This window comes from Camelus bactrianus, chromosome 12, assembly GCF_048773025.1.
Source record: "Camelus bactrianus isolate YW-2024 breed Bactrian camel chromosome 12, ASM4877302v1, whole genome shotgun sequence".
Classification (NCBI taxonomy): Eukaryota; Metazoa; Chordata; class Mammalia; order Artiodactyla; family Camelidae; genus Camelus; species Camelus bactrianus.
This window is the reverse complement of record NC_133550.1, coordinates 38249981-38277636: the sequence shown is the minus strand read 5'-3', so window position 1 is coordinate 38277636 and position 27656 is coordinate 38249981. Positions and strand designations below refer to the sequence as shown.

At 37.9% G+C, this 27656-nt stretch overlaps 1 protein-coding gene across 2 annotated transcripts in view; it reads left to right on the top strand.

The window, feature by feature from the left end:
- CFAP54 (cilia and flagella associated protein 54) overlaps nt 1-27656 on the top strand; it is a 272419-nt gene that overhangs the window by 8454 nt on the left and 236309 nt on the right. For both annotated transcript variants that reach the window (XM_045522505.2, XM_074375255.1), the window contains exons 3-12: nt 2119-2262; nt 6950-7121; nt 10891-10949; nt 18514-18657; nt 20108-20221; nt 20337-20438; nt 23155-23353; nt 24344-24525; nt 24613-24769; nt 25773-25855. In XM_045522505.2, coding sequence (XP_045378461.2) covers nt 2119-2262; nt 6950-7121; nt 10891-10949; nt 18514-18657; nt 20108-20221; nt 20337-20438; nt 23155-23353; nt 24344-24525; nt 24613-24769; nt 25773-25855 — 1356 coding nt within the window. The remainder of the gene's footprint in view (nt 1-2118; nt 2263-6949; nt 7122-10890; nt 10950-18513; nt 18658-20107; nt 20222-20336; nt 20439-23154; nt 23354-24343; nt 24526-24612; nt 24770-25772; nt 25856-27656) is intronic.

Genomic DNA, 27656 nt, shown 5'->3' with positions numbered 1-27656 from the left:
CAGTTTTAGGGTTGGTGGTCCCAACCAGTCTTTGCTGGCTCGCGCTGGGCAAGAGCCGTCGCTAAGTTTTTCTGAACAAGCTGGACCGCGCGGAGCTGGGAAGGTATGCAGTTAAAGAGAGAGAAAAAGAAAGAAAGGGGGAAAAATAACTGAAGTGAGCTTAATCAGTGAAGGCAGTTTGCAAGCAAAAGGATTTTTTACAGGCTCTTCCCTTATCTGTCGTTCTGTAAGACAAGCTCAAGAATTTCTATTAGTTATCTGCCCTTGGTCACTCTGTGGGGCACAGTTTCACGTCTTTTTTCAATCTTCAGTTTCTCAGCTTAATTTTCCTCCTCCACTTCTCTTTTCTGGACTTGAATGCTTCTGGACTAGGGAGGAAAACTTACCAAATGGAGGATAAGATGTGAAGGAACTTTCACAATGAAGCACTAAAAATCTATTTTCTGTTGCCAAATTTAGAGACTCACCTTAGCTCTATATAATTGGACCATGGTTCTTAGAAACTTGAAAATGCAGAGTTTGGAAAACTACAGAAAAACAAACAAACAAACAGAACCTCAGATGAGATCCAACTTGTAAGCTGTATTCATGTGAAGTGGAATAGCAGTTTTGATAAGAATTAGTAGAGTGCTCCCTCTCCGTTTTTATGCTTCTCTTCAATATGAGAAACTGCTGGTCTACAGCTTGGGGTGGTTTGAGGCGTATCCGGGTGGGTAGAGAGTCTAACGGTGTAGGGAAGAAGGAGCGTGTTAGGAGTTGATAAAGCAACTTGACTATGGGTAGTGGCTAAAGATTCAGAATATTTAGAAAGGATATTTTAAAATTTTACTTTTAGGAACAAAGAAATGTTTTTTTTATCTACTTTTCACTGATGGGAGAGTGGGCCAGGGAAGATATTTGTAATCCTGGAAACAGATACGAGTAGTTACTATGGTTGCTAGACTCTGTTTATTTTTTATTTTACAATAAAGATCATTTTGTTGGATTGCTCTTGTTTTGAACCCAGGTTTGAACTTATTATCTGAATCACATTAGAACCGAAACGATTCAGAATTAATTAGTAAGCAAGTAACCAACAAGTCAATAGAAATAGAAACAAAGCAGCGTTTGACTGTGCATGCTTCCTAAGGGGCGAGGTAACCCAATAGGCAGTTCATACCCCGGGCAGTTGCTTTTCCTGGAAACACAGTTGCAGGGGAGGAAGCAGAGGAAGGGTTGCCACTGAGTCATGGGCAGAGCTAGCTGCTCACATCCACCGCCCTGAAACTCTCCAGGTGAACTGTGCCCTGTGGGCTACAGTCATGATGCATCTGACTTTGCGATGGAAACGTAAGCATGAATTAGAACTAATGAGAATCGTAACTAACAATAGCTCAGACTTTTAAAATTTGTATAGATAGAACTCCAGAGACTGTTGACAGGTGAGAGAACCAGCTCATCACCCACATTTTGTATCTTCTTTCATCCGTCTGTATTTTTCTTTCCTTTTTTCTTTCTCTCTCCCTTCTTTTCTCCCTCCTTCCACTTTTTTCCTCCTTTCTCTCCTTATTTCCCCCTCCCTTGTTCCCCTCCTTCCTCTATCACCTTTCTTTTTTCCTTCTTTCCTTCCTCCCTCCCCTCCCCTTCTCTTCCCTCCCTTCCCCTTCTCTTCCTTCCTTCCTCCCTCTTTCCCTCCCTCCCTTCCTTCATTTAAAAATTTTTTCTCGGAGCCTAGGAGGTATCTGAGAAGCAAGGTTGGTCATGCAGCTTGTCTACCCCTCTCACTGAGTAGGTGGTTTACCATGATCTGTTGAAGCTGAATCTTTTGGATTTTGAGTATATACAGATAATTACCGCACATGTTGCCCTAGTGAATAGTCCCATCTTTGAGGACATGATGGTCTCATCTCATAATAGGCTTGTTGTGAGGAAAATTAAGTGAAATAATGCACGTAAATTGCCACGGTCAGTGTCTGTCACATAGTATATGTATGGAAAAGGTAGTAGTGATAGTAGTAGTGACGGGATGGTGATAGTAATAATGAACATCGACACTGTTAATACAAATATTATTTAATTTTAGTAAGGACAAGCCAAATTATATTTTGAAACTTTCACCAAGTCCTCTTTTTATTACAGGAATATAAATTGGCCCTTTTACAGTGCTATGGGAGGTATCTTCAGCAGTTCAGCATCAAATTTGACGAGAATAAAGCAGATGTGAACCAGTTCAAAACTGTCTTTTTTCCAAAAGGCTTTGGAGACAAAACTGCTGCGCATACAGTAAGATGAAAGCAGTAGCTAAAATAGCTACCATTTATGGTTAAGTGTGCAATAGTACATCCTTTAGTTGACAGCTTCTAAATGTCTTTTATTTGCTTAGCACAAAAGTTACCTTTTTGCTGTGAGTTGCTTAATAAATATTTTTGCTCTGGATAAGAAAGTGCCTTTATTAAATTTTGTAAAGATACTTTGGAGATCGTGTCACTATAATCATTCATGTATCTAGTAGACAGTAATAACTAATATTGATAGAATGCTTTTAGTTTACAAAGTGCTTTGGAAAACATATTTGATCCTCACCGTAACTCTGAGTTAGATACTGTTATTATCCCTGTTTTACAAAAGAGAAAAAGAGAGCTATTCACACAGTACAACAACTAGTGGTTCTGGAGATGCAAAATAGATCTTTTGATACAAAATATTGTGCTTTTTTCTAGTGTACCTGTATTATTATGTTCATTGTTACTGTTGATGCACTGGTTGAGCAGTTGCCATGTGCTAGGTAGTCTTCTAAATGCATTATGTGAATTGTCATCTTGCAGTCCCATTGCAGAGAGGTGGGTACTATTACGCCCCTTTTGTAGGTGAAGAAACTGAGGCTTATCAGAGATTAAGAAACCCAGCCCACTTAAGGCAGTGAGCAGTGTTGGTGTTTGAACCCTAATCAGTCTGACTCCAAAGCTATGTCCTTCCAAATTTAATAATCATTCAAGGTCTTGGAAACAAGATGTGCTTTAATAAGCAGAAAATCTCGAGGTGTGTTTGAGGGCACACTTGTCAGTTCAGCTTGGTTGTACTATAAGTGTATGAATGGGAACACTGGGCAATGTAAGTTGGTATCTAAATTGTGTCTGGCACGGATCACAAGTTATGTGTGTGTGGCAGGGGTAGGGGGAGTGAGGGTGGTGTCCTGACACCAGCAAGCAATTCTTGGGACACCAGCTGGGTATCCTACAGTTCAGCTTAATTCTGACTACCTACCCGGAAGTGTCAGATTTCACAGGTTAAGGGTTTAGTCTTACAAGAGCACTCCCTGCCCTAGCCCACCCCACCCCCACTTAAGGTGCCAGTCGCAAGCCCAGATTGTTACCTGCACTTTTGACAAACTGGCTGTAAATCAGAGGTTTCCACAACCCCCTCCTTGGGTTTGATTAATTTGCTAGAGCGGCTCATAGAGCACATAGAAACATTTTACTTACTGACTTGTCAGTTTATTATTAAAGGATATAACTCAGGAACAGCTGGATGGAAGAGATGCACAGGGCAAGGCATGGGAAAGGGGTGTGGAGCTTCCATGCTCGCTCAAAGTGCCACTCTCCCAGCACCTCCATGAGTTCACCATCCTGGAAGCTCTCGGAACCCCATCTTTCCTGTTTTATAGAAGCTTTATTACATAGTTATGATTGATTGAATCACCATCAGTAGCCATTAGTGATTCAACCTCCAGCCTTCTCCCCTCTTTGGAGGTTGGGGGTGGGATTGAAAGTTCTAATCATCTAATCACAAGGTTGGCTCCAGTGGCAACCAGCCCCCATCCTTAGGCACTTTCCAAAAGTCACCTCATTAACATAGCAAAATAAATCTTTGTCACAAGCAACATTTAGGCAATTTCCTAGTTTTTTTTTTTTAGAGTGGGGAGGTAATTAGGTTTATTTGTTTATTTATTTAAATGTAGGCACTGGGTATTGAACCCAGGACCTTGTGCATACTGGGCATGCACTGTGCCACTCAAGTTATACCCTCCTATAATTCCAAGGTCTTGGGAGCTGTGAGCTAGGAACTGTGGATAAAGACCAAATATATATGAGAAATATATTTTGGCCATCTGAATGACCAAATACATATTTCTTAGAAATCACAGTATCTCAGTGTCCCACTGGGAAGAGGACTTAATGAAAAGCTTGAGAGTTTGCACTTTGAAGGCTCTTCCTCTACCACCCTGGTTCAGGCCTCCATCTCTCATGCTGTGTGTTGTGTTATCCTGCTTCCACGCAGCCTCTCTAGCCTAGTGCCAGAGCCCTGGTGGGCTCTACTGTTTGGAAAGCTTTTATCCTAGATATTTGCATGGGTCATTTCTCCCTTCCCTCAGGTCTCTTGCACTCCCTGCTTTATTTTTCTTTATATCACTTATCACTGGATACACTTAGTTTATTTCTATTTTTATTTTTTTAAAACTTTTTTTATTGAGTTATGGTCATTTTACAATGTTGTGTCAAATTCCAGTGTAGAGCACAGTTTTTCAGTTATACATGAACATACATATATTCATTGTCACATTTTTATTTTGCTGTGAGCTACTGCAAGATCTTGTATATATTTCCCTGTGCTATACCACTTAATTTTTTTATCACCTGTCTCCACTTCTAGAATGTGAACTTCATGAGGACAGAGACTGTTCTGAATGTCTAAGCTCTAGTGCCTAAAATATTGCCTGGCATGGGTTTATTGAATGAATGAATAAATTAAAGTGTTATAGTCAGAATTATTATTCTAGAAGCAGTACACAGAATAGGTTACCAGGAAAAAGACTGGAGGCAGAAGGCAATGAAGCCAATGTTAAGAGTGTGCCAGCAGGACTGGGTGTGAAAAGATATGAAGAATTTGGCTTTTCACATTCTAAGTTTGAGGTTCTGGCACAGCGCTGGCACACTGCGGTTCTCATCAAATATGTGTAAAATGAATGCATGAGAGAATAAACGGATTGAAAAATTAGTCCAGGAGGAACTTGACAATGCAGAACTAGAGGCTTTTAGAAATAGATTTTGGGAGAAAATGCATGGTGATCATGGTTGAAGGAGTAATCATGAAAAATTTACTCTCAAAATATTAACAGCAAAGTTTGTGCAGATATTTAAAATTTTTTTAATGATCCCCACTGTATGTAGTACAGTGAGGCACCATGACAGAGTTGGTGAGATTTTGGTCTCTGGAGCCAGTCTGCCTGGGCTCAGAGAGCTGCTGGACCATTTCTCCTGTGGGACCTTGGAGGAGTGTGTAATTTCTCTGTCCCTCAGTTTCCCCATCTGTAAAACAGAAGTAATAATAAGACCTACCTCATACGATTTTTTTTTTAAGGATTGCTGAGATAATGAAAGGCTTAGAATAGGGCCTAACACTAAAAAAATACTAGGTTTCATTATCCACTTCTAAAAAAGAGAGTACTTCGAAAATAAGAACTATTCCAACATGCAGATGCATTCAATAAATATCTTCTTCTGTGGAACCAACAGCAGTGTCTGGAAATAGTATACATGTATCCAAGAAGTATGCATGGTAGAGTAAGGCCCATTTATATTAGTAAGAGTGTCCACTCCCACAGCTTCAGTGGTACTACTGATTCTTTAGCCAAAATCTCTCTTCTGAACTCCCCAGCTATATAGTTAACGTTATAAATGTCTCACACTCAACATGTCCCGAACTGAACTCATCTTCTTTCTTCCATGATTGGCTCCAGCCAGTCACCCAAACAGGAAATCATTTCAGATCTCCTCTCCCTTACTTCGCAGTTCTGATTGGCCACTGAACCCCCCTGACTCAGACAAGACTTGAGTCTTTCCTGTCCCTTCATCCCCATCTCCAGGGCCTCACTTCAGGGCCCTGTTCTTTCTGGACAATCTCAGAGGACTTTGATCTCTCCTAGCCTTCTGTGTATAGCTCTGTAGCCCCTGTGCTTTTTGTCTTCCACATTTTTGACAGAATTTGTAAAGTGTAAAACAAATAATTTTACTCCATTGCCCTTTGGCTGTAGTCCATATTCCTTGGAATGGTATGCAAGCTCTCCATGTTCTGACCATGGATCACCTCTATAACCTAATCTTTTTATCTTAAACCTTCTCATCCAACTTAAAAGACTTTCAATTCAGTGACCACCACAACTTAACACCATGTGTGCCTGGAGTGCTTTTCCCTCAGTGAAGAGCAGGGGCTGGGTCTTCCTCACCTTCCAGTCCCTGTTGCTTAACAGGGTATGGCAAACAGAGGTGCCCACAAACATTTGCTGAATGAATTATGTTAATGGTAATAATTAATCTGAATCAATCAGTTAAAATGCCATTGGGGGAGTTTATAAAAGTTGATTCAATTCTATATTCTTGGAGATAGGATTTTGTACCTTTTTTTCTTTTGGCTTTTGAAATTTTCTTTTTGACTAAGAAAAGGTAATCTTAACTAAAGGGATGCCTTGAAGAAACCGATTTTACCATGTTTCTTTCTATATATTAGTCTGTTAAGGCTGCTATAACAAAAATCCAGAGACTGGATGGCTTAAAAAACACTTAACTGCTCACAGTTCTGAAGGCTGAGAAGTCCAGCATCAGGGTCCTGGAAGATTCGGCGTCTGCTGAGGGCTCGCTTCCTGGTTCAGAGATGCCTTTCTTCCCCTGTGCCCTCATATGGCAGATGGCATCAGGAAGCTCTCTTAAGGGTCTCTTTTATAAAGGCATTAATCCCATTCATGAGGGCTCCACCTTCATCACCTAATCACCTTACCTCCCAAATGTCACACTGGGGATCAGGATTCAATGTATACATTTAGGGAGGACACAAGCATTCAGTCTATCACACTATACTAATCTATTGAATGAATTAAGCAGAACTGTTTCCATTTTAGTTTTTTACATTTTAAGAAGTGCTTTTCTAAATTGCATAAACCTTACTTATATTCTTATTTTTGTCTCATGTGTTTCAGTTTCATGCCTTAAATGGCAAAAATATTTGCAACTACCAGCTGGTCTGTGACAGTGATACAAACCTGCAGAATAAAGAGTCTGTGATCCAGTGTCTGCATATCTTGTCCTCCTTAAGACTCATCATGCAGGTGGCTTTGCCACAGGAGCACCTTTGCTGGATTATCTTCAATGGTATCTGTCAATGTGTTTTATTTTTCATGGTGTCTTTCAGACACCAAGTTTGATGGTGACTTGATCACCTTGTGATTTAAAACATGTTAATTTCATAATAGGACAATTGTGGGGTTTTTTACATTTTTATTACATTTTGTTTTGTTCTCATGAACAGGGACTTACAAAGCATGTCTTTGGGTTTTCTGCCCAAGAGAGGGTCAGAGGCTCTGGGGATAATCAGTTTCACATACATATAAAGCAGGGGCCACAGTTAATAAGTATAAATGGAGAAGGATAAGAGGACCCCTGCAGGTTAGATTGGTTCTAAGCATTATCCATTTATTGGTCCTCTCCTCAAATACTTTGGCCAGTGACTAGGGCTTTCTACAAATCAACCTTCTCCTCCTACTTGTTTTTGAATGAGGAGCTCTGAGAATGTGCATGTATTTGTGTGTGTGTGTAACATATTTATATATATATATATATATATATATACACACACATTGTATCAATTCACATCTGTACATATATATGCATTATGTATGTCTGATGAAATGAATCTTAGCTATCAAAACATAGCATTTGTTTTTCCCTTATAAGAATTACAATTTAAATTCAATTAAAATTCTCTTTAAAGTTACAATTTGAAGTTACAGCAAGTCACCTACAATATTGTTCTCTGGATAACATGTTCTTAAAAGAAAAATAATGACAGTGTGTTCTGTGTGCATTAGACCAGGACAGAATAACTTGAAAGAAACATATTGGATTTTCTCTCATCCATGGCAACTGACAGTACGTTTCCTAGCCTTTTCCTTCCTCACTCTCCCCAAATAATTTTTTTGACATTTTGATTGTAATTAGACCTTACATTTGCTGCCAGAGATGAGGCTGACTTTGGAAGAAATTTTTCAGTCCAGTGATTGTTAAGCTTTCGTGCCTCATCATCCTTAAAGTAGCCACAGCCATCTCTCCACCTGAATTGCTCATACATCTTGGCAGGGACCGAGCAGGAAAAGAGGTTCCATGCTCAAGAAAGAGTGAGAGGCCTAGGGGCTGGGCCCTAACGTCATGCTTTGCTGGAGAGGTGAAAGTGGTGCACTCCCTATCTGAAGTCCTTTTAAGATCGTGTACCTCCTCCCTCCCCTAGTATTCTTAAAAAAAAAAAAAATTGAACAATTTATATATCTTCTACATCCTTTTTCTGGTGTGTGCTTTTTCTTTGTACATATCACATCATGTTCTAGATTTTATTCTGTTTCCTAAATATTTTTCCACTCAATACTATGGTTTTAGAATCTAACCACGTCTGTATATGTAAATCTAGTTTGTTGACTCTGCCTGCTGAATTGTATTCCAGACACCCGTAGGGATGAGCACCGGTTTGCCCTCCCTCTCTAATTGCACAAATAATTCTGCAATGAGTATCTTTGTCTGTGTCCTCTTATAGACATGTGTGAGTGTTTTCTGGGAATTATGCCCAAGAGTGGGATTGCTGGATTGTGGGAGATAAATATACTTAGTTTCACTAACTGCTGTCCCTGTTTTAATTAATTCATCTTAAACTTGCTAAGTACCAGGCATTGTTTTAGATGCACGGGACACAGGAGTGAATGACAGACAAAAACCCTGTTCTCATGCTTACATAATGCTTCAGAGAGACGATAAACAGATCAAAACTAAATGGTGTATCTGCTAGTGATGAGTGCCATGGAGGAAAATAAAGCTGAGAAGGGAAGAGGCGAGCACAGGCCAGCCTGCAGGTTTAAATGGAACAGTCTGGGAAGACCTGGCCTGAGATGAGTTTCCAGTAAACACCTGAATGAGATGTCTGGCTGTTCGGGGAAAGGGCATGTCACCTAGGGATGAGCAACTGCAAAGACCTTGTAGTTCTAGAACTTTGGAATTTAGGTCATGAAAAAAATAAATGGACTTGCAGTCCATTTCTCAGCAACATTTGACTTTTCCAGTTAGACATTAACACTTTTTTTCTTTACTCTTAATTGATGATTAAACATACACACCCTTGGTTTCTTAAGATGTTTAACCAATCTTGGTTCTTTCATGAAATTGAACTGGGTGAATGAATATTGGCTAACACCTTGCTTCTCAACTAACCTGAGCCCAACTAATTTCAACCCTCAGATAGATTATTTCGGCAATGGCCATCTCTGATGAAAAGAAATCACATGACAAGGTAGTAAACTCATATTCGGAATTTGGTTAAAAATAAGGCAAAACAAACTTCCAAAGATATCCTGAGCTTGTAAAGATTCACTCTATTCCATTTTGTATCATTTACTCTATCGGGCTTCTGCAGTGGGAATCTGTGAGCTATTCCAAGGTCCTAAACCATCAAAGAAGGATTCAATTATAGTCAGGAAGTGCTAGGGCTGCAAAGGTCAAAGGTGCATCTTTGAAATACATAGGGCCCTTTCATTCTTGAGGGTGGTGTCCCAGGGCCTTCTGAAATTCCAGAGTTCTCACTGCTGGATGTTTGGGCCCTTTCTTGTCCTACACCTGAGTTGCATGTTCTTTGGAGAGTCATGTGTTTCCTGTGCATATCCTTACTTTGTGACTCTTTTTTGTATGTTTTTTCCCTAAGATGCAGTTGCACAGTTTCATTTTTAAAGATTAAATACAGAGGGCAAGAAGGCCAAGCTGAGATAAGAGTGCTGAGCCTGAGCTGTTGCTACTAGAGGAGTGGTTTCTTCCCTGGGGCATCTCACAGGAAATAAATCACCCCCTGTGGTGGGAGCAGGCATACCAAGAATGCCAAGCCCTTGAATGCTAAGGACTTGTTGCATTCTCTGTGAAGTTTGTGGTACTCTAAGTGTTTTAAGATTTTCTTCAAGTTTTTGTTGGTCACTGATTTGTGTAATTAATGTTAGTTATGCTTGCAGGTGTGTTTTCATCAAGGGGTGTGTGTTTTGGAGCAGATGCTGTTTTCTCAAAAGCTTTTAAAGTTCAAATGTGAACCTAGGATTCATAATTGTTGAATTTTGGTGGTTATGAATTTTAGATTAGATATTTCACAGAAAATATTTAGACTGCTTGTCATTGTAATTACATGCCTTTTTAAAGCATGTTGTACTGTCTTTTGGGGTCTGTTTATAACACATAATATTCTTCATATACAGAAAGATGTACGGTGATGTTATTCCCTCCCTGTCCTCGAAACCCTGCTTGAAATGAGCCTTCTCTTATTTAATTAACTGCCTGACAAATCATACTTGAATGATCTTAAATAGGAGCTGTAAGTGGTGTTTTTCATTAGAATGCCTATAGAGCATACCTTAATAATGGGATAAATATTATATGGGACTGTGAATGAATATAGTGCAACCTGTTAAACATTATGATTTTTAAATTGAGTTTCCTTGTTGAGTATTGTGTCACACCGATTAAATATGTATCCTATCTTATTTGGAGACAAATCTTTAGTTTTTCAACTGCGAGGAAACCATGGGAAATGATAACATTTGGTATGAATTAATGAAACTTCTAAGTACATAAATTATGCTACTAAAATATTCTTTTGTTCAATATACCTCAAAACTTAAACTCCCTTTAAAATGAGACTAAAAGATTTGTGTCAACATATAATTGTCATATTAGTTCTTTTAATGATTTGGCTATAAGTTACAAAAATTTATGATTATAATTCTCTAACCATTAACAGATTTTCTCATGAGATCACTTGTTTTGAGAAATACCAACTTAAACTACAGAAATTGCAATATTAAATTCTGTCCTTTGTAACATGTTAATCTTTTTCTTCACTTAGGTACCATTTATATTTACACCATTTGCAGAAAACTGATGATCATAGGTCACTCCTCCAAGGTAAGAAATTTACTGATAGAATTTCCTTTTTTCTTAGGGTTTTTATTAGCATTGGTTGCTACACAAAGAATATTTAGTGAATTATATAACAAAATTTAGTGGATATGTTTACTGTTCTTAGTTTTACTTTAGTTTTAGTTTTACTTTAACATAATCATATGTAAAAGTGCAAACAATAACGTATTAATGAAAAGAAAGAAATTCCGAAATTGGTAAGTATTTCTCCAGTGTCCATTGTTCTCTCAGATACGTCATAACCTGTCAAAAATGACACTTTCTCTAGGTAGGATGCCCATCCATTCCGGCTTTCCTACGGCCATTCTGGTTTATGCCTGTTGTCCTGGAGTATTACTAATAGTGCCACTTTCACTTATAGAAGTGTCCTGATTTGGATGATAAACTGTGGTCAGTCTGGGTATATCATGCTGTGGAGCTTGGACCACATTTTGCCTAAAGAGCTTGGGCTGTACTTATGGCCCAGATACTACTTGTTTAAATGAGCTGACTATTTTATGAGATTCTCAGTGACCAGTACTCACTGCTCAGTTTTGGCTCAAGGAAGTGGCTGACACTTCTGTTGACTTTCTTACCATGTTGGTAACACTTCTGTCTGCAGGAGACACATTTATTCCCTGTGTTCATTGTCCAGTCATTGAAATGTGGGCCAAGAAGGGAAAATATACTCCCCTTGAGACCAGGCTTGAATTGTTGCTGACATCTGCAACATTACTACTTTAGTCTTCTCCATGGCATGCAAGACCTTGCTCTGAATACTCTAATCCTTGGGACAGATATTTTTTTCCTTACTTCCTCAAAACACAGCCTAGTATCTTAAAAGTTGACAATGCTTAAAAAATGTAGAAGCAAAGATATTTGCATACTTAATGGATAACATTGTGTGTTCTCTCTGTGTTTTGTTCCTCACATCTAAAAGCTTTGTTATTGACAGTGACTTGAACAAACTCTGTACCAGCTTTTTGAATTAAAATGAAGGGAGACCGTCCCAGGTATAATGTCAATTTGGCATACAGACTATTCCAGTGATTCTATATTCCATTCCAGATGATTTCCTAAAAAGAATTTGCGATGTCCTATTGCACCTTGCTGTAGCAACAAATACTGCTTCACAGAACCGTCATAGTTTGGTCTGCTTATAGCATTTGTCTGGCAAAACTTCGAAGGACAAAGATGTCTGTGCCAACATTTTTTTTTAATTGAAGTACAGTCAGTTACAATGTGTCATTTTCTGATGTACAGCACAATGTCCCAGTCATGCATATACATACATATATTTGTTTTCATATTCTTTTCCATTAAAGTTTGCCAACATTTAACTGTTAGTGTTTGTACTTGTTAACACTGAGAGAATTTTAATTTAACGTGATAGTCATCTTAAAATAATCTGTTATTTATACTCTATGTAAGACATCTACTCTCCCCTTCATATAACTTGAGTTTCTCTCTGGCAAAATAAGGGCTGAGGGAGGATAGTCCTATAGCCCCAATCGTGTGGGATGGGAGTAGAGGGGAGTGAGGAAGGCAGGAATTTTGGAGTGGTGGGTGGCTGTGCAGTTGTCACTTGAAGATTAGGATGAAATTCTTTCAGTTTGTTCAGTAAAATTTCAAGGAAATTAATCATTTTCACCCAGAAATTCTCAAGCCCTCAGCTGATGAGTTGATTCCTGAGCTGAGAGTATAAATGGACTCGATGGGTCCATTTAACGGGGACAAGACCTCGGCAGTCCAACCACATCTGAGTCCTCCTGATTTTGTAGCTACTTTAGAGTTCAACTCTGTTACGACATAAGACAGAAGGAGAAATAGATGTGGGATCCTCAGGCTTTTCTTCATGTCACCCCAGCGCGATCTAAACTCCTCTTCCTATGGGATCTAGGAATTGTAATTACCGTTTGTTGTTGTTATTGAATCCCTACTATGTGTTAGGTACTGTGTGAAGGGCTTTGCCTACACAGTAATACCATGATAGTCTAATGAGTTGGGCACCATCATCATATCGTCATTTGTTGAATGAATGCTTACCATCTATCAGGTACGTTTTTAAGCACTTTTCACAGATTGTCTCAATTAATCCTCACACAAGCACTTTGAGAAGGTGCTGTTTCTACCTTTATCTTAGAGATAAGGAAGCTGAGCTTATTAGAAAGGTCAGTTTGCTAAAGGCCGTGCACCTAGTTAGAGATGTAGCTGAAACAAGAGTCAGTGCCTCACTGACCTGCCTCTTAACACCATTAGACTACAGCGTGTCTGTGACCCACCCTATTTTGGCTCACCTATTCAAACGGAGGAGCTGTGTGGGGGCACCTGATGAAATCTTAAATTTTTTTTTTGACGTGACTGAAGATATTTTGAAGACCAAGACTGGCCAGGGCTCTTCCCCAGGTGGGAAAGACTTTTTTTTGGTTTTGCTTTTTTTTTTTTTTTTTGGAGGCGGTGAAGGGAATTCAGTTCATCTATTTATTATTATTATTATTTTTTAAATGAAGGTACTGGGGATTGAACCCAGGACCTCATGGGTACTAAGCATACACTCTACCACTGAGCTGTACCCTCCCCGCCCAGGAAACACTTTTGTGCTGAGGTAGGTCACCAGCATAAGCTTAGGGAATGGAGGGAGGGCAAATTTCTAAAGCCTCTTTCCCTGAAGACATACGACAGTTTGCTTTCCTTTATGGTATAATCTGTAGTTTCTTCTGAGACATTTAAAACTAATATAGTACTCAGCAAACATTAAAGAATACAGTAGAATCTATTCATTCTAAGAAAACGCTGATTTCTGTTTCATTTTACTACAGAACTAAAATAGTTTGGTAAAATTTGTGACTTGAGCAATAATGTCAGATCTTTCCACATTCCGTTAAACATCAAATTCAAACTGCTTCTCAGTTGTTTCCCAAAGGCTGTAAGCTGATATAAATGGTGCTGCGGTGCCATCCTGTGGCCAAGCTGATTAATCATGGGTGCTTTTTCTTCTTGACACCTGAACCATATTCTTGGTGGACTCTTATAATTTGATTTTTCAAAGCTTTTTTTCCTATGAACAGAGTAGTCATGCTGAAATCTCTCAGGTTTTCAATTGATAGAAATAGTTCTTTCTTTAGGAGCAAGAAAAAATTACTACAAATTAAGAGGGTTTTTTTTGTTTTGTTTTTGGAATGGTTTTTCATCTTTAAAACCTGAATGATGGTTTTTCCAGAGCCCTAGATGGAGTGATGGTTTTGTCTTCTTTGTGACGGTTGCCACGTGTAGTGGAAAGAACACTACTGCACTTGGGAGTCCTCTTACATTAGGTTATGGTTCTGTCTGGCACTAAAATTTGTGATTTAGGGTCTTTTATGCAAAGTCCGAGGTCAAGCCCAAATATCATGTGAACAACTGGTAACTGAAGCTATTTTTATTTTGAAATGGTGAATTTCTAATACCAGGAATCCTGAGAGCTTTGGGTATGAAGGGGGAAAATTTATGCATGGCTTAATCTCATATCCCCCAAACCACAACAATCTGAATGCAAAAATCCACAGTAGGATATCTGTGCAGCAGATCTGAGAAAACTCAAGACTTCTGATGACTATTAATGCCAGTTCCACTGTCACTTCACAGTATGGCGAGGTTAGCAAAAAACAACAGTGACAGCAGGAACAGCAAAAACTGCAATAAAGCAACCCCGACCCATTTTACAACGGTCTAGTCATGCACTCTAAAGGACATTGGCACCTGGGGCAAAGCCGTGGAAGACCAACCATAATGAGAAGGGAAGTGCAGATCTGGGAGGCAGAGAAGTGCTTGGGGATCTTTGTCGTGGGGAGAGGGCAGGCTGCATAGGCATTTTCAGACTAACGGTGGGCTGTAATTTGGGAGTTGAGTTTTGAGTGGTTTTGTGCTATTCCAGAAGGCATAACCAGGATGAATGTTCTGGAGGCATATCAAAGTGGATTTCATTTCAGATTAAAGAAGTTTATGTTTAGAATTGTCTGCTGATGCCACCTGGCGTGTTTCTGTTACTTGAGGTAGGAACTCAGGCAGGGAAGATGTGGGGCATCAGGTGGTGATGCTGGTGATGTTGATGAGGATGAAATTAGGTTGACTTTCAACCATTTGACCCTATGATTCCTTGAAATAGTTCCATATTTAGCACCGTGAACTGCAGCCTTTAAATGAAGGTCAGTCAGTCAGTTAAATAGTTTTTGCATGTCTACTACATGCCAGATCAAGTTCTGGGGACTGGGGATCCAGTAGTGAACAAGACAGACAGGGCTCCTTCCTAAGTGAACTTGCATTCTAGTGAGGTGAACTTACATTCCCAGTGGATAGCAAGGGATATTGCAATTCTGTGTCAAACTCTATTCTGTTTCCAACAGTCCTTTTTCCTCTGGAATCAAAACTGACTAGACAGTGGAAAATTCTTGTCTTTTAGGCTTCTTTTTTCTCTTAGATGTCTGCTGGGCAGCTTGTACACGTGTTATATACATTGTCTTTGAAGGCTCCAAAGATGGTAATAGGGTCTGAATGTTACCAGCATTTCATCTATTTTTACTGTTAAATGCTTTGTCAATCTGATAGGTTTTCTTTGTACATATGAAACTCCTGGACCTTTTTGGCAATTTGCCTTTTCACTTTGGGTTTTGCTACAATAGACTTATTTTTCTTTAATTATTTCCTCAATTATTGAAGGCCAACTTTGTTATTGTAAGAGGAGCTTTATACTTTTGTCCGAATTTGTTATCATTATTTTCTTGAGAATTTAGGATACTGGTTAACTCTCCTTTGGTTGTTTCTGCTGACTTTAGGGTTTTTCAGTGAATTCATTTAATAGCACTTGGAAACACCTGTTAGGTACCTGCCCTTGTTCTAGGTGCTGGTGATACAATAACAAATACCACACTGTTGTTATTTTCAGAGATCACAGTCTAATTTTGGAATCACACATGTGAGCACATTAATGCAATTGGATGTGACATGCAATATGTGTGTACATAAGAATCTGTAAATTATATACAGGGTATGTATATATATATATATACACACACAAACGTAAATATACATACATACAACACAATAAGAGACAGCATTGAAGCAATGGTCATTTCTCTCCAAGGACATTGGAAAAGTCTTCTTCAATGGCTAGTTCTCTTCCCCCTGCTCTTCCTCCTCCTGTTCTTCCACCTCTCCTGCTTCCTCTTCCTCCTCCTCTGTCTTCATCGTCATTACCAACACTAACACTTATGTGTTTACTACATTCTAAGCATTTAGCATGTATTAATCCATTTCTTCCTTAAACAATCCTGTAAGATAGTTACGGTTATAGCTGTTTTGCAGATGAAGAACCTGAGGCATATGGAGTTTAAGTAAATTGTCCAAGGCACCACTGCTAGTAGTGGAGGTGATGTTTCAGCTGAGTCTTATGAGACAGGTGATGGAGAGAAAAGAGTGAGCAAAAATGCATATTTGGACCGACCACTAAGAGGTTTTGTGGAATGAAAAGCATTTTGGACTAGCATTAAGTATATGATGCAAGAAGGCAGGGGCTAGGTCACGAAGGCTGCTTGCATACTCTGTAAAGGGTTTGTACTTTGTCATATAGGCAATAGAGAGCTATTGAAGTGTTTTAAGCACAAGAGTGACACAACCCAGTTTGCATCTTAGAAAGATAACTCTAGTGGAGGTAAGGAGGATGTATGTGTAAGGAAGAGAGGTGTTTAACGAGACAGGGAGACAAGTGAGCAAGTATCCCAATAGTCCAGGGGGACATGTGAATACCTGCTTGGTTAAGGCTGATATTCCACAGATAGAATTTAGAATTTGATATTCTGAGATATTTCATTCATAGATTCTTATTTTCATCCCAGTAATATTTCTTACAATATGTGGAGCATAGACCACATTGCTTCTAATATTCAATCAAATAAAAGGCATACAGTGTAATTACCCTTTGAGCTTTTAGAATATTTTTTAAGGAAGGAAAAAGACTGACAAAGTTAACTGCAGAATACATATAGTCAAAGAGTATTTCCTAGTATAGAGTTTGTGGGAAGAATAGGTCCAAAAAAGATTATCAGTGGAACTGTGGAGAAAAATTATTTAGCTAGACTAGCACAAGGGACTGTTACATGTATTCCAGCAGACAGGCCAGTGACGATGGTGACCCTTTCCCCACAATGCTGTTTCAGACTGTACCTTGGGAATAATTACACTGGTAATAGGCACTCTTTATGGACTGCTTACATTGTGTCAGGATCATCCTAGCATGTCATGTGCACTGTCTCCTCATACTAGTACTGTGGTGATGTGCTAGGATACCCATTTTATAGATGAGAAAACTGAGGTGTAGAGAGGTAAAATAACAAAGCTACTAGCTATTAAAATTGGAACTGAAGCCCAGGTCTTTTTGATTCCAATCTTGGACTATTTCCACTAAGTATGATAGGCTCCAGATTGTAAGCCTTTTCCATTTTCCCCTGCCCCGCTATACAGTTATTATTTTCAGAATAATACATTAGTTTGAGGCCAACTAATAATAATTGCATTGTTGGAATTAGCTTTTGCACCCCTGTTGACATTTGATAAATGTTAATAAAAGTAATCTGAGTTCATAGGACTTCAGGAGCTAAGAAGAAATTCATTTTAAAATGGCTAACTTGAGATTTTGAGTTCTCTAAATTATTCCATTACTTTTTTTTTTTTTTTGGTTTTAAAATTAAAAAAAATTTTACTGGGGTATAGTTGATCTACAATGTTGCATTAGTTTCAGGCGTACAGCAAAGTGATTCATTTATACATATGCTATATATATATATATATATGTTCATTTTCACATTTTTTTCATTATAGGTTATTACAAGATACTGAATGTAGTTCCCTGTGCTATACAGTAGGGTCTTGTTGTTTATGGACTTTATATATAGTAGTTTGTATCTGCTAATCCCAAACTCCTAATTTATCCCTTCTCCTCCTTTCCCCTTTGGTAACCATAAGTTTACAGGCATAGAAAACAATATCTGTAAATTTGATTCTGTTTTGTGAATATGTTCATTTGTATCATTTTTTTAGATTCCAAATATGAGTGATATCATGTGATACTGTGTGACTTACTTCACTTAGTATGAGAATCTCTAGGTCCATCCATGTTGCTGCAAATGGCATTATTTCATTCATTTTTATGACTGAGTAGTATTTTTTTTTCTGTGTGTGTGTATTTATATATATAGTATATATATATATGCCACAACTTCTTTATTCAGTCACCTGTTGATGGGTGTTTACATTGTTTCCATGTCTTGGTTATTGAATATATAGTGTAAATAGTGCTGCTATGAAGATTGGGATGCATGTGTCTTTTCAAATTAGTCTTCTCTGGATATACTCTCAAGAGTGGGTATTCTTTTTCTTTTAAATGCTTGTTTTTTTTTTCATTGACTCATTTTTTAAGATATTTTTGGTTTAAGTAGATGGCAACTGTTTTCTCCACTTATTATTTGATTATATTAAATAAAAGTCATCATTACTAGCTTAAAATGAAAATACATTCAATTGTGCCCTTCTGTCTCAGGCCTTGGAATATCTCCTGTGGGCCAGCATGTGTATGGAATCCTCAGTCCCACTCCTGTCGGTCAGGTACTTGACGTGGAGAGCTACTCTTTACACTGCTGTCTGCCAGTGCTACCACGACTGCCAGGCTGGTATTCATGGAGAAGTATGCTACTTTTTAATTCTGAAGATGCCAGTCTTTATTTGCAGAAATTTTCTTGGCTTCTCCATTCTGTTGATCTCTCACTTCATTTTCGGCTTCCTTCTTTATTCTCCATTCACTTCCACTGTCTTTGCTCCTTTTCTGAATAAGATTTCTGGTATCTTCCCTTCTCACTGTTTACTTGTATGCAAGCCACTTTTCTTCCCTGTTCAGTTTTGTATTCCACACCACGTACCATCCATTTGTCTTGCTTTTCTCTGCTTCTAGCCACCGTTTATTTAATACACTCTATTTCTTGTTTTTCCTCTTTTCCTGTCTATCTTTTGAATTGAATACCTGAAATATAACTTAATTGGTCAGAGCTTCTGTTAGCCTATGCTGTACCTCTGTGTAAATGAGAAAAGGCACCCTGTCCACAGTACACCGTACTTGGCTTGTCAGTGGAGGGGGTCCTGGTGAGAATTAGAAACAGGCACCCCTTCCTTTGAGGCAACACATCCCTGCCCCCAGTGTGCATAGCTTAGTGAGTGCAGTGTGGGCTGGACTTCGGCAAGGGAATAGCTTAATACAGCCCACGTGGAATACTTTTTCTAGCCAAGGATACATTTGATCTATTTATCTATAAATTACTCACCATATATGTGTAGTTAATTTTAGTGTACTAGTTGTGGCGTATTTCTACAGTTGTTAGAACTGTCACGGATCAGAGTGTCTACACAGTTTTGACCATTTGAGTCCTACTGGGATTTTTTCTTGTTGAAAAATTTAACCCTGTATGTATGTTACTATTGTGTTCTAGAAGCATCTTCATGAAAAATCATAAATTATAAACAAAATACTTCAAAGAACTGGTAAAATCAATTACATGGATTGAGATTTTTGCTATTATCTCCAGAGAATGATAATAATGGTGATCTGACTAAATAAGGAAGCCTGCCCCCTTCCTTTCCTCAGCTATTAATCAATACTTCCTGTATGTTGGGTACTAGAAATACAAAAATGAATAAAACCCTTTAAGGATGTCACAGGTTAGTGAACAAGCGAATAGATAATACAGCTTGTTTTGGTAGAAAAATTTCAGATTTGAGAACAGCACTGAGAAGTGGGATGTATGTGCGTGTGAGTGTGAGAGTGTGTGCATTGCCAGAGAAGTGGTATTCTATATGAACCTACTGTTTAACCAAGAATTTGGCTTTCCTTACTTTTTTGAATTTCTTAATTCATGAAGTTAGTATAGCTGACATTTTATTGACTTTAGATTTACAGAAATTAGTGTTGCTTTTAGGAAATGATAGATGGAACAGCTACCATGTTACACATAGTCAACATCAGCCTAGAGTTTAATTCACCAATTAAATCAAATGTCTGGGAGAATAAAACATACAGTCTTGATACATTTTTAATCACTACGTTCTATCTTATTATGAATTGCATTTATTTTAATTGCTTATAGGCATTTGCTCGGCGTGCTTTAGCTAAAATTGATGAGTTAAGGCAACTGGAATTAATGAGTTCTTCACAATCACAGGAGGACTCCAGAAGATATTATACAGAGGCCACGATAAAGGTATAAAAATTTCATGCGATAAATTTACTGCACTCTACAGTTGATGAAGTACTTAATGTTAATAATTGAAAAGTGCATCCCGTTGTTACTTCATATATCCTTCTTTTTGAGGCAGATGGCAGTCATGATCTTCAAGAGAGGAGTATTTGAATCTAGAAGAAAAAGCAAAAGTTTCTTTAGGCCAAAGATAAGAGTTAACCTAAGGGAAGCACAATCCGTAAGTCTCAGAACATCTTCTCTATTTCAGACTCTTTTTGCAGTGCGTTTGGGTGATTTCTCTGGATCTTTTAAACCTGGTCACTAAGTATTGAATCCTGCCCCCTAATCTCTGCACCAGTGGCAAGTAGAAGAATGCCTTCCCAGTTTGGACATGGCCTCACGTCATCCCTTTCTCAAAGGTTTTGTCCCTTCGCACAACCCTAGTTTTGTAATGTTAAAGGACAAGAGGCAGAAGAGGAGCCTGAGAAAGGTTCACATGCCGCAGGGACTTCTGTCTTGGTGTCAGCTTCAAAGGTGGAGGCATCTTTTCTTACCAGCTTCCAGTTTCACCCGTGGCAGTGCTGAGGATCTAGGTTATACTGGAGCAGCAAACAACCCCCAGGTCTCAGTGGCTTGAAACAACACTTTACTTCCCACTGGAGTCACGGGTTACTGTCATCAGAGGGCTCTGCTCGTGACTGATGCTCAGGGCCAGATTGAGGAGCAGTCTGTATGTTGAAAATTGCTGGTTGTTTTGACAGAGGGGACTTGAAAGAACTCTAGGGAACCCTGCACAGACAATAATGCTCAGTGTGGAAGTGACAGCAGTCTCCTTACATGTCCAAACTCCTCACTCAGCCCCTCCTGGTGGGGTGGCAGGGCCACAAGCGCGTTTGGCCGGCAACGCTAAGGGCTCTCAGGGGAGTGGGGTGTGATTATGCCTGTGGGATCCTCTGTCCTTTTTCCCTTCTGCCTTTTCCCTTCTCCAACTGTCTTTCTCTGGGCCTTTCTGAATCTGAATGTTCCTTAAGTCCCAGCTCTGTATTTCTCTAACCCTTGCCCTGACTATTTTAGATGGCCATAAACACTTTTCTGTGAGTTTCTTTGTAGGGACTGAACTTGAAATTGAGGGAGAAGAAGATGAGTAGCTTCTGAGTTGTCATCTGAGCTCGAATCTCAGAACCTGTCTTTTTTGAATGGCTTTGGATTAATAAGCAGGATTTGATTAGACAGGGAGATGAGGGGAAAACATTCTAAGGAAAAGAAAAGAGCATGATCATAGCCTGGAAGCAAAAGTAAGCAAAGTTTTTTGAGACAGTGAGAAACTGAGCTTGACTAGGGTAGGTGTATTATGTTGGGGAATTAACATAAAAAACATCTCATGGTGTAGATATCATGAGAGCCAAGGTACTTAGAGCTGGAACCGATTGCCTGGGTTATGTCATTCAGCTTCTCATTCATCCTGACCTTTTTAAAGATGGTCAGAGATGGGGATAGAGAACAGTTAATTCATCTCAAATAAAAGCCCTATTCTGTGGGTTTATCAGTTAAAAAAAAAAACTATAGTATACCCTATGCAATACATATATCAGAATTTGTCTAATAGTTTTTATTACTGGTATTTTAGTTATTTTCCAGTTCTTGCTATTGTAAATATTGATGTAATCATTATCTTCGAGTATATATTTTTTCTTTTATTTCCTATGGATAAAATTCAAGGTGTAGGATTTGAATGAAAGTACAAACATATCTTTCTTTTAATATATATTGTCAAATTGATTTCCAAAATGAGTACTCCAGGATGACAACCTACACGTACCAATTTCACCACAAACTACTGTCATTTTGACATTATTATTTGTTTTTTAAAAAATAATTCAATTTTCATAAAATTGCATGTTGTTTTAATTTTATTTCTTTGATCCAGCTTTCCCTTATATTTGTGTTTACTCTTTGTATTTTCTTTTTTAGTGAATTATCTTTTGCAATCTTTGACCATTTATCTACTAGAGATTTTAATTTTTAAAATGTATTTGAATGAGCTAATTGTTTTTATAGACATCATTGTTTTGCTTGTCATGCTTGACAGTCCAGTGTCTTTTATTGCTTTAGCTTTAAATCTTTTTTTCTAGGTCTTTTAAATATTTATATTTTAAAATCTTTTGCATGTTACTCATCTGTATAGCTCTGATAAATATTTTAGTTCACTTTTTGCTAGTTTTCCCATGATATTTTAAAAAACAATTTCACTGTAATCTATTTGGGCTTTACCATTTTGAATACTTCTAATTATTAGGAAGTTTATAGTGCTGCTTAAATATAATTTTTTTAAAGCTCTTTTTAACCAGTAGTAAACCTCTTAGAAGAAGCACTTACCTTTGTTTGTAATACAAGAGAGAGCTTGGCATGAAGTTCAAACTTTATTGAGATTTTTAACATATCAGTTGACCTAAGAGTTGAAAAGGCATGGAAGCTAATGAGCAGGGAAGTTGGTGTTTGGGGAAAAATAGTCCAAAGCAGCTTTATCCCTACTTTTGTTTTTCTGTCTTTCTGAATTTGCTCCAGGAAGAGGAAAGAAGCATGGGACTCATGGGGAGTATGATGGGCATCCTCTAACTGTACATGGATTCTAGAAAACTAGAGCCAACTAGATACCACAAAGCATGTGAAGACTGATGCTGCCTTTTCTTAATAAACAGCCTTTTATGCTGCCTTGGAAACACAAACATAAAAAGAAATAGCAAAGTCTTTGGTGTAATGGCAGCATGACATAAACTTTACTAAAGTCTGGAGTGACGACTCAAAAAAATGAAAGCTCTAAAAGCATAAAAGCAGCCATCTCTCCATAGACCAACAACTCTCGGCATTAATGAAGCACGCCTTACTTATCTTTGCCTTGTGATATCAAACACTGTAGAACTTTAAAAAAGGGGCTGTATTTTTCTTTATTCCAGTTACCGTGGCCACGAACTATCACAGAACGGTTGTTGGATGAGATGTTTGATAGTACTGCATCCCGGTTTCTGGCTGTCTTGGAAGCTCTCTCTGATCCAAATCGGCGAACACTACAAACTGGACCTGTTGTTACAGATGAAGTAGAAGTTCGTGATGTTGTCTCAGAACTGTTTATAGCAGGAAAAGAACTTTTAATAAGTAAGTAAGTTGTTAAAATAACATTTTATGGTAGAACATGAATAACAGAAATCTTAGCATGATAGTCCACACATAAGAAACTGATACCAATTTTTATTGATCTTGGAATTCAGCAACCTTGCTTGACTCAATGGATAATTCAAGTAATTTATTAGTAGATTTTTGTTTGGATTTTCTAAAGTAATTATCTGTGAATAATGACAATATTTCTTACTTATCAGTTCTTAATCTTTTCATTTCTTTTTTCTTGCATTTCTTGACTTATTACACTGGATAGGGTCTCCAATAAAACATGATAGCAGATATCTCTGCCTTATTTATGATTTTACACGGAAAGCTTCCAACAGTTTACCGTTAATTTTGATATTTGCTGGAGGATGTTTTTAGATACCCTTTTTCAGATTAAGGAAATTTCTCCAGTCATTCAATGCAAAAGTCACTTTTCAGTGCTTTTCTTCCTTTGCTGTCTGTAGTAGGCGTTGCCGTTGACCACTCCTTTCCCTTTCAGCACTCTCTGTGCAGCCTTTTCTCCCCATTGTTGGTGTTCCTTGCTGTTCTGTCCTAGGCAGCCGTGCATTGCCCATGGCTGATCTGAGCATTTACTGTGGATGCATAATGATGGCTCTAAAGCTATGTCTCTGTTTTAGATGTTTTCTGAGTTTTAGTCTGTAATACCTAGTTGCCTATTGGACTAGTTAACTCTTGCTAGTTCTCTGTTACTGAGATTCCATGTTCCTTTCTCTGGGGTGGCCTTCCCTGGCTGACCTCCTACCCTAAACCTGTATGGGATTTGCTTCTTATTTGTCCCACCAGCACCCTGTCTTTGCCCACTAAGATATTTTGTTTTCCCCACTAGAGTGTGAGCTCTGTGAAGGCAGGGGTTGTGTTTGCTTCTCTTCCATTGTTTACCTAAGTGCCTCTCAGTGTCTGATGTTTAATATTTAGTATTTCTTTGCACAAATGACATTCAAACCTCTCTTTCTTTTCTAGTGTCAAATACTGGTGCAGATGGGATGCTTGATTTTCCAAAATCATCTCTTCTTCAACTTATTATAAAAAGAAAAAATGTTATTTCTGTGGATGCTGCTGTAAAATTTACAAAATTAGCTTTTACTTATGAGGAATGGAGTTTATTTGAATCTTCAGCTGGGCAGCTTATTGATTTTCTCCGGGTAATATATGCAAAACCATTACTTTGTTTTTATTGTATTAAGATGACATGGAATTACTAATCAACTTGTGGGATATACTTTTCTTAGAGGCGGGATGATCCAGAGTCAAAGAAAGCAGAGAAGAATTTAACTCTTCTTATTGCAATAGAACCTTTAATTAATGTAAAGAGAAACAAAGGTTTGGTCTTTCCTTTCGAAAACTACAAAGAAGGTCAAACTTACATAAACAAAATTGCTCTTCATGGTAAGTATTTATTTGGCTTTTTGAAAAATTAAGGTGATTTGATTTGATAAAATATGCTCTCTGTAGTTGAGGTGAGAGAAAGAATGTTCAAGGCAGAGGGAGCAGGAGGTGCAAAGACCCTGAGGTAAGAGTGTGCTTGGTTGTTGAAGGAACGGCAAGGAGGCATGCATGGCTGGAGTGCGCTGGTAGTGGTGCTGGAATTTGAGAATGTGGTAGGAGGTGAAGTCGGAGAAATAGTGGGGTGCTAGATCTTGCAGATTCCTGGGCCTTGTAAGAATGCTGGATTTTATTTTGAGTTATGGTTTTGAGTAGAAGAATGAGGCTCTACGTAGCTGCTGCCTTGTCAGTGAGGGCAGCAAATCCAAAGCCATCAGTTTGCTTCAGTAAGGAAAGGTTTGGTGGTCTCCTCTCTCTTTCCAGCATGCAGAGTTTTCCATTCTAAAACTTTCTGAGTCTTAAAAGCTATTGTGTATTTAGTTGAAAATCTGCAGCCTCTGTATTTTAGACCAATGAGAATTATTTCATTCCAGTTTTTTGTTTTTTTATGTTTTATCATGTTCTTAAGGAATTGCATAGCTGCTCAGTTGTGTGGTAAATAATTTGTACCAAGAAATGATGCTTTTTTTTCTTCTAGTGTTTTCTGAATAGATGTCTTTGCTATTTTTATTTCAACTGCCATATTTTATGTGTGTTTTAATATTATAAACCTCAATTCCATTGTGGACATAGTTGGCATACAGATTGCAGATTAATGAAAGTAATAATAGTCTATTTTAAAGGAATTAGAGCCCATTTAGATTAGTTTTCATGTGAAATGCTATACATTCAGGTTATAAAAACATTCTATACAGTGGTTTAAAAAGCTATATATATACCCATCCCTGAAAAGCAACCCATGTACATCATTTATATCATTTTTGTAGAATTTCTGTGTTTCTGTGCCTTTTCTACTTGAAGTTTTGTAATTAAAATTTTTTTATTTTCTTTTACTTTATAAATTGAGACACTTTGAAGACTTGTGGATATTCAGAAGACATTTTCCGTTTGGCAGCAACCTTGTATTCCTGTGTCTGTGACTCTCCTCAGGTGAAATACCTATTTTGGATAATTTCTAATAGTATCCAAGGAAGCTATTTTCCTTAATTTAAAGCCAGATTTAAAAATTACAAGAATTTCACCATGCTAACATTCTATACTCTTTAATCATTAGAATAAGAGATAGAATTGTATCTTGACTTTAAATCTGTTTTTATTATTGTCATCATTTTGGGCGTCAGTCTGTTCCCTCTTGGGAAATTTCTAGGCTAGCTCTGTTTCTAGTAATGAAGAAAATGAGTCAGTGGTTTTAATAAGAGTTAATATTCATAATGAAATACTGCTTTCTAGCCCTTGAGTAACAAGCCTGGTTATTATTTGGAGTCATTTTGCACACAATCTCCAGTATTTAGAAATGATGATTTGTGGGTATGAATATTTAAGTAAAACTAGTACAGCACTCATTTTAAACTAAATGCCAGGGATCCCTGGGACTTCTCTGAGGTTCCTCAGGAGCCCAACTTTACATAGTAACATCCTAACCTGTTCTCATTAGTTTCATGTACAACGTTGAGATTCTGATGGAATTTCATTTGAAAATTTGGTTTTATTGTTATAAAAAATGTTTGAAAACCACAGTTATAGAGCATTGTGTTAACTTTTTTTTTTCCAAGCAAGTGAAACACGATAAGGGACTTGAGCAGTTCCACTCTTATAATAATTTCGATTTCTTTGTTTATTAGATTATGTTATAACCTGTGACAGGTATTTAATTTTTGAAAGAAAAGTATTTGACCACAAATATAATGATTATAGTGGGCAAATTAAACCAAAAATTCTGATCAAGGCTGAAAAGAGCATGGAATATTCATTTCTCTGCTTTTTAAAAAATTGTGTGCATCTTAGTTCAGTTCAATTCATTAAATATTTATTGTGCTCTATTATGTTTTCAAGCACTGTTCTAAGGAACCACATATGCAAAATAAGTCTTAGAGCTACCTCAAAGGAGCTGAAGGTTTGGTATATTTTTATCATAAATTCATTTTTTTTCCTAGTGCAGATACAATGAGTAACTTTCTTTTTTTTTTCCCCCCTTTTGAAACGAGCCAAAGTAACTGAATGAATTGAGAGGAGATATATGCTCATTTTGGGTCATCTGTTGATATCCAGTGTGATATTCTATTCAGTTTCTTCACATCTCTCTTTTCTTCTTGTCTATATCCTTTCCCAGCTCCTCATTCCCCTCTCTTACCAGTTTCTCTGCTTCCCTATTTTTACTATTTTAATAGAGAAATTTTAAAAAGAAGGAAGTATATACAAACTTCAAATCTGGATGGAACTGATTGGTTTACATCACCTACCTAAAAATACTTGGAACTTTTCTTTTTAGAGAGGCGAATTGTTATGCGGGTTAAATGAGTTGGTATATACCTTAGTCTGTTTGAGCTTTGTAACAAAGATACTGTATCCTGGGTGGCTTAAGCAACAGACATATATTTCTCACAGTTCTGGAGGCTGAGAAATCCAAGATCAAGGCACCAGCAGATTTGGTGTCTGGTGAGGATCTGCTTCTTGGTTCATGCATGGCTGTCTTCTTGCTGTGCCCTCACTTGGCAGAAAGAGGGAGTCTCTCACTCTCTTTCTGAAGTCCTTTTTGTAAGGACACAATTCTGATTCATGATAGCTCCACCCTCTTGCCTAATTGCCTCCTAAAGGCACCTTCTAATACCATCACATTGGGAGTTAGGAATTCAGCATAGGAATTTGGGGTTGACACAAACATTCAGTTCATTGCAGTCTGTAAAAAGCTCTTAGAATGTTGCCTGGCCCACATTGAACGTATATATCTATG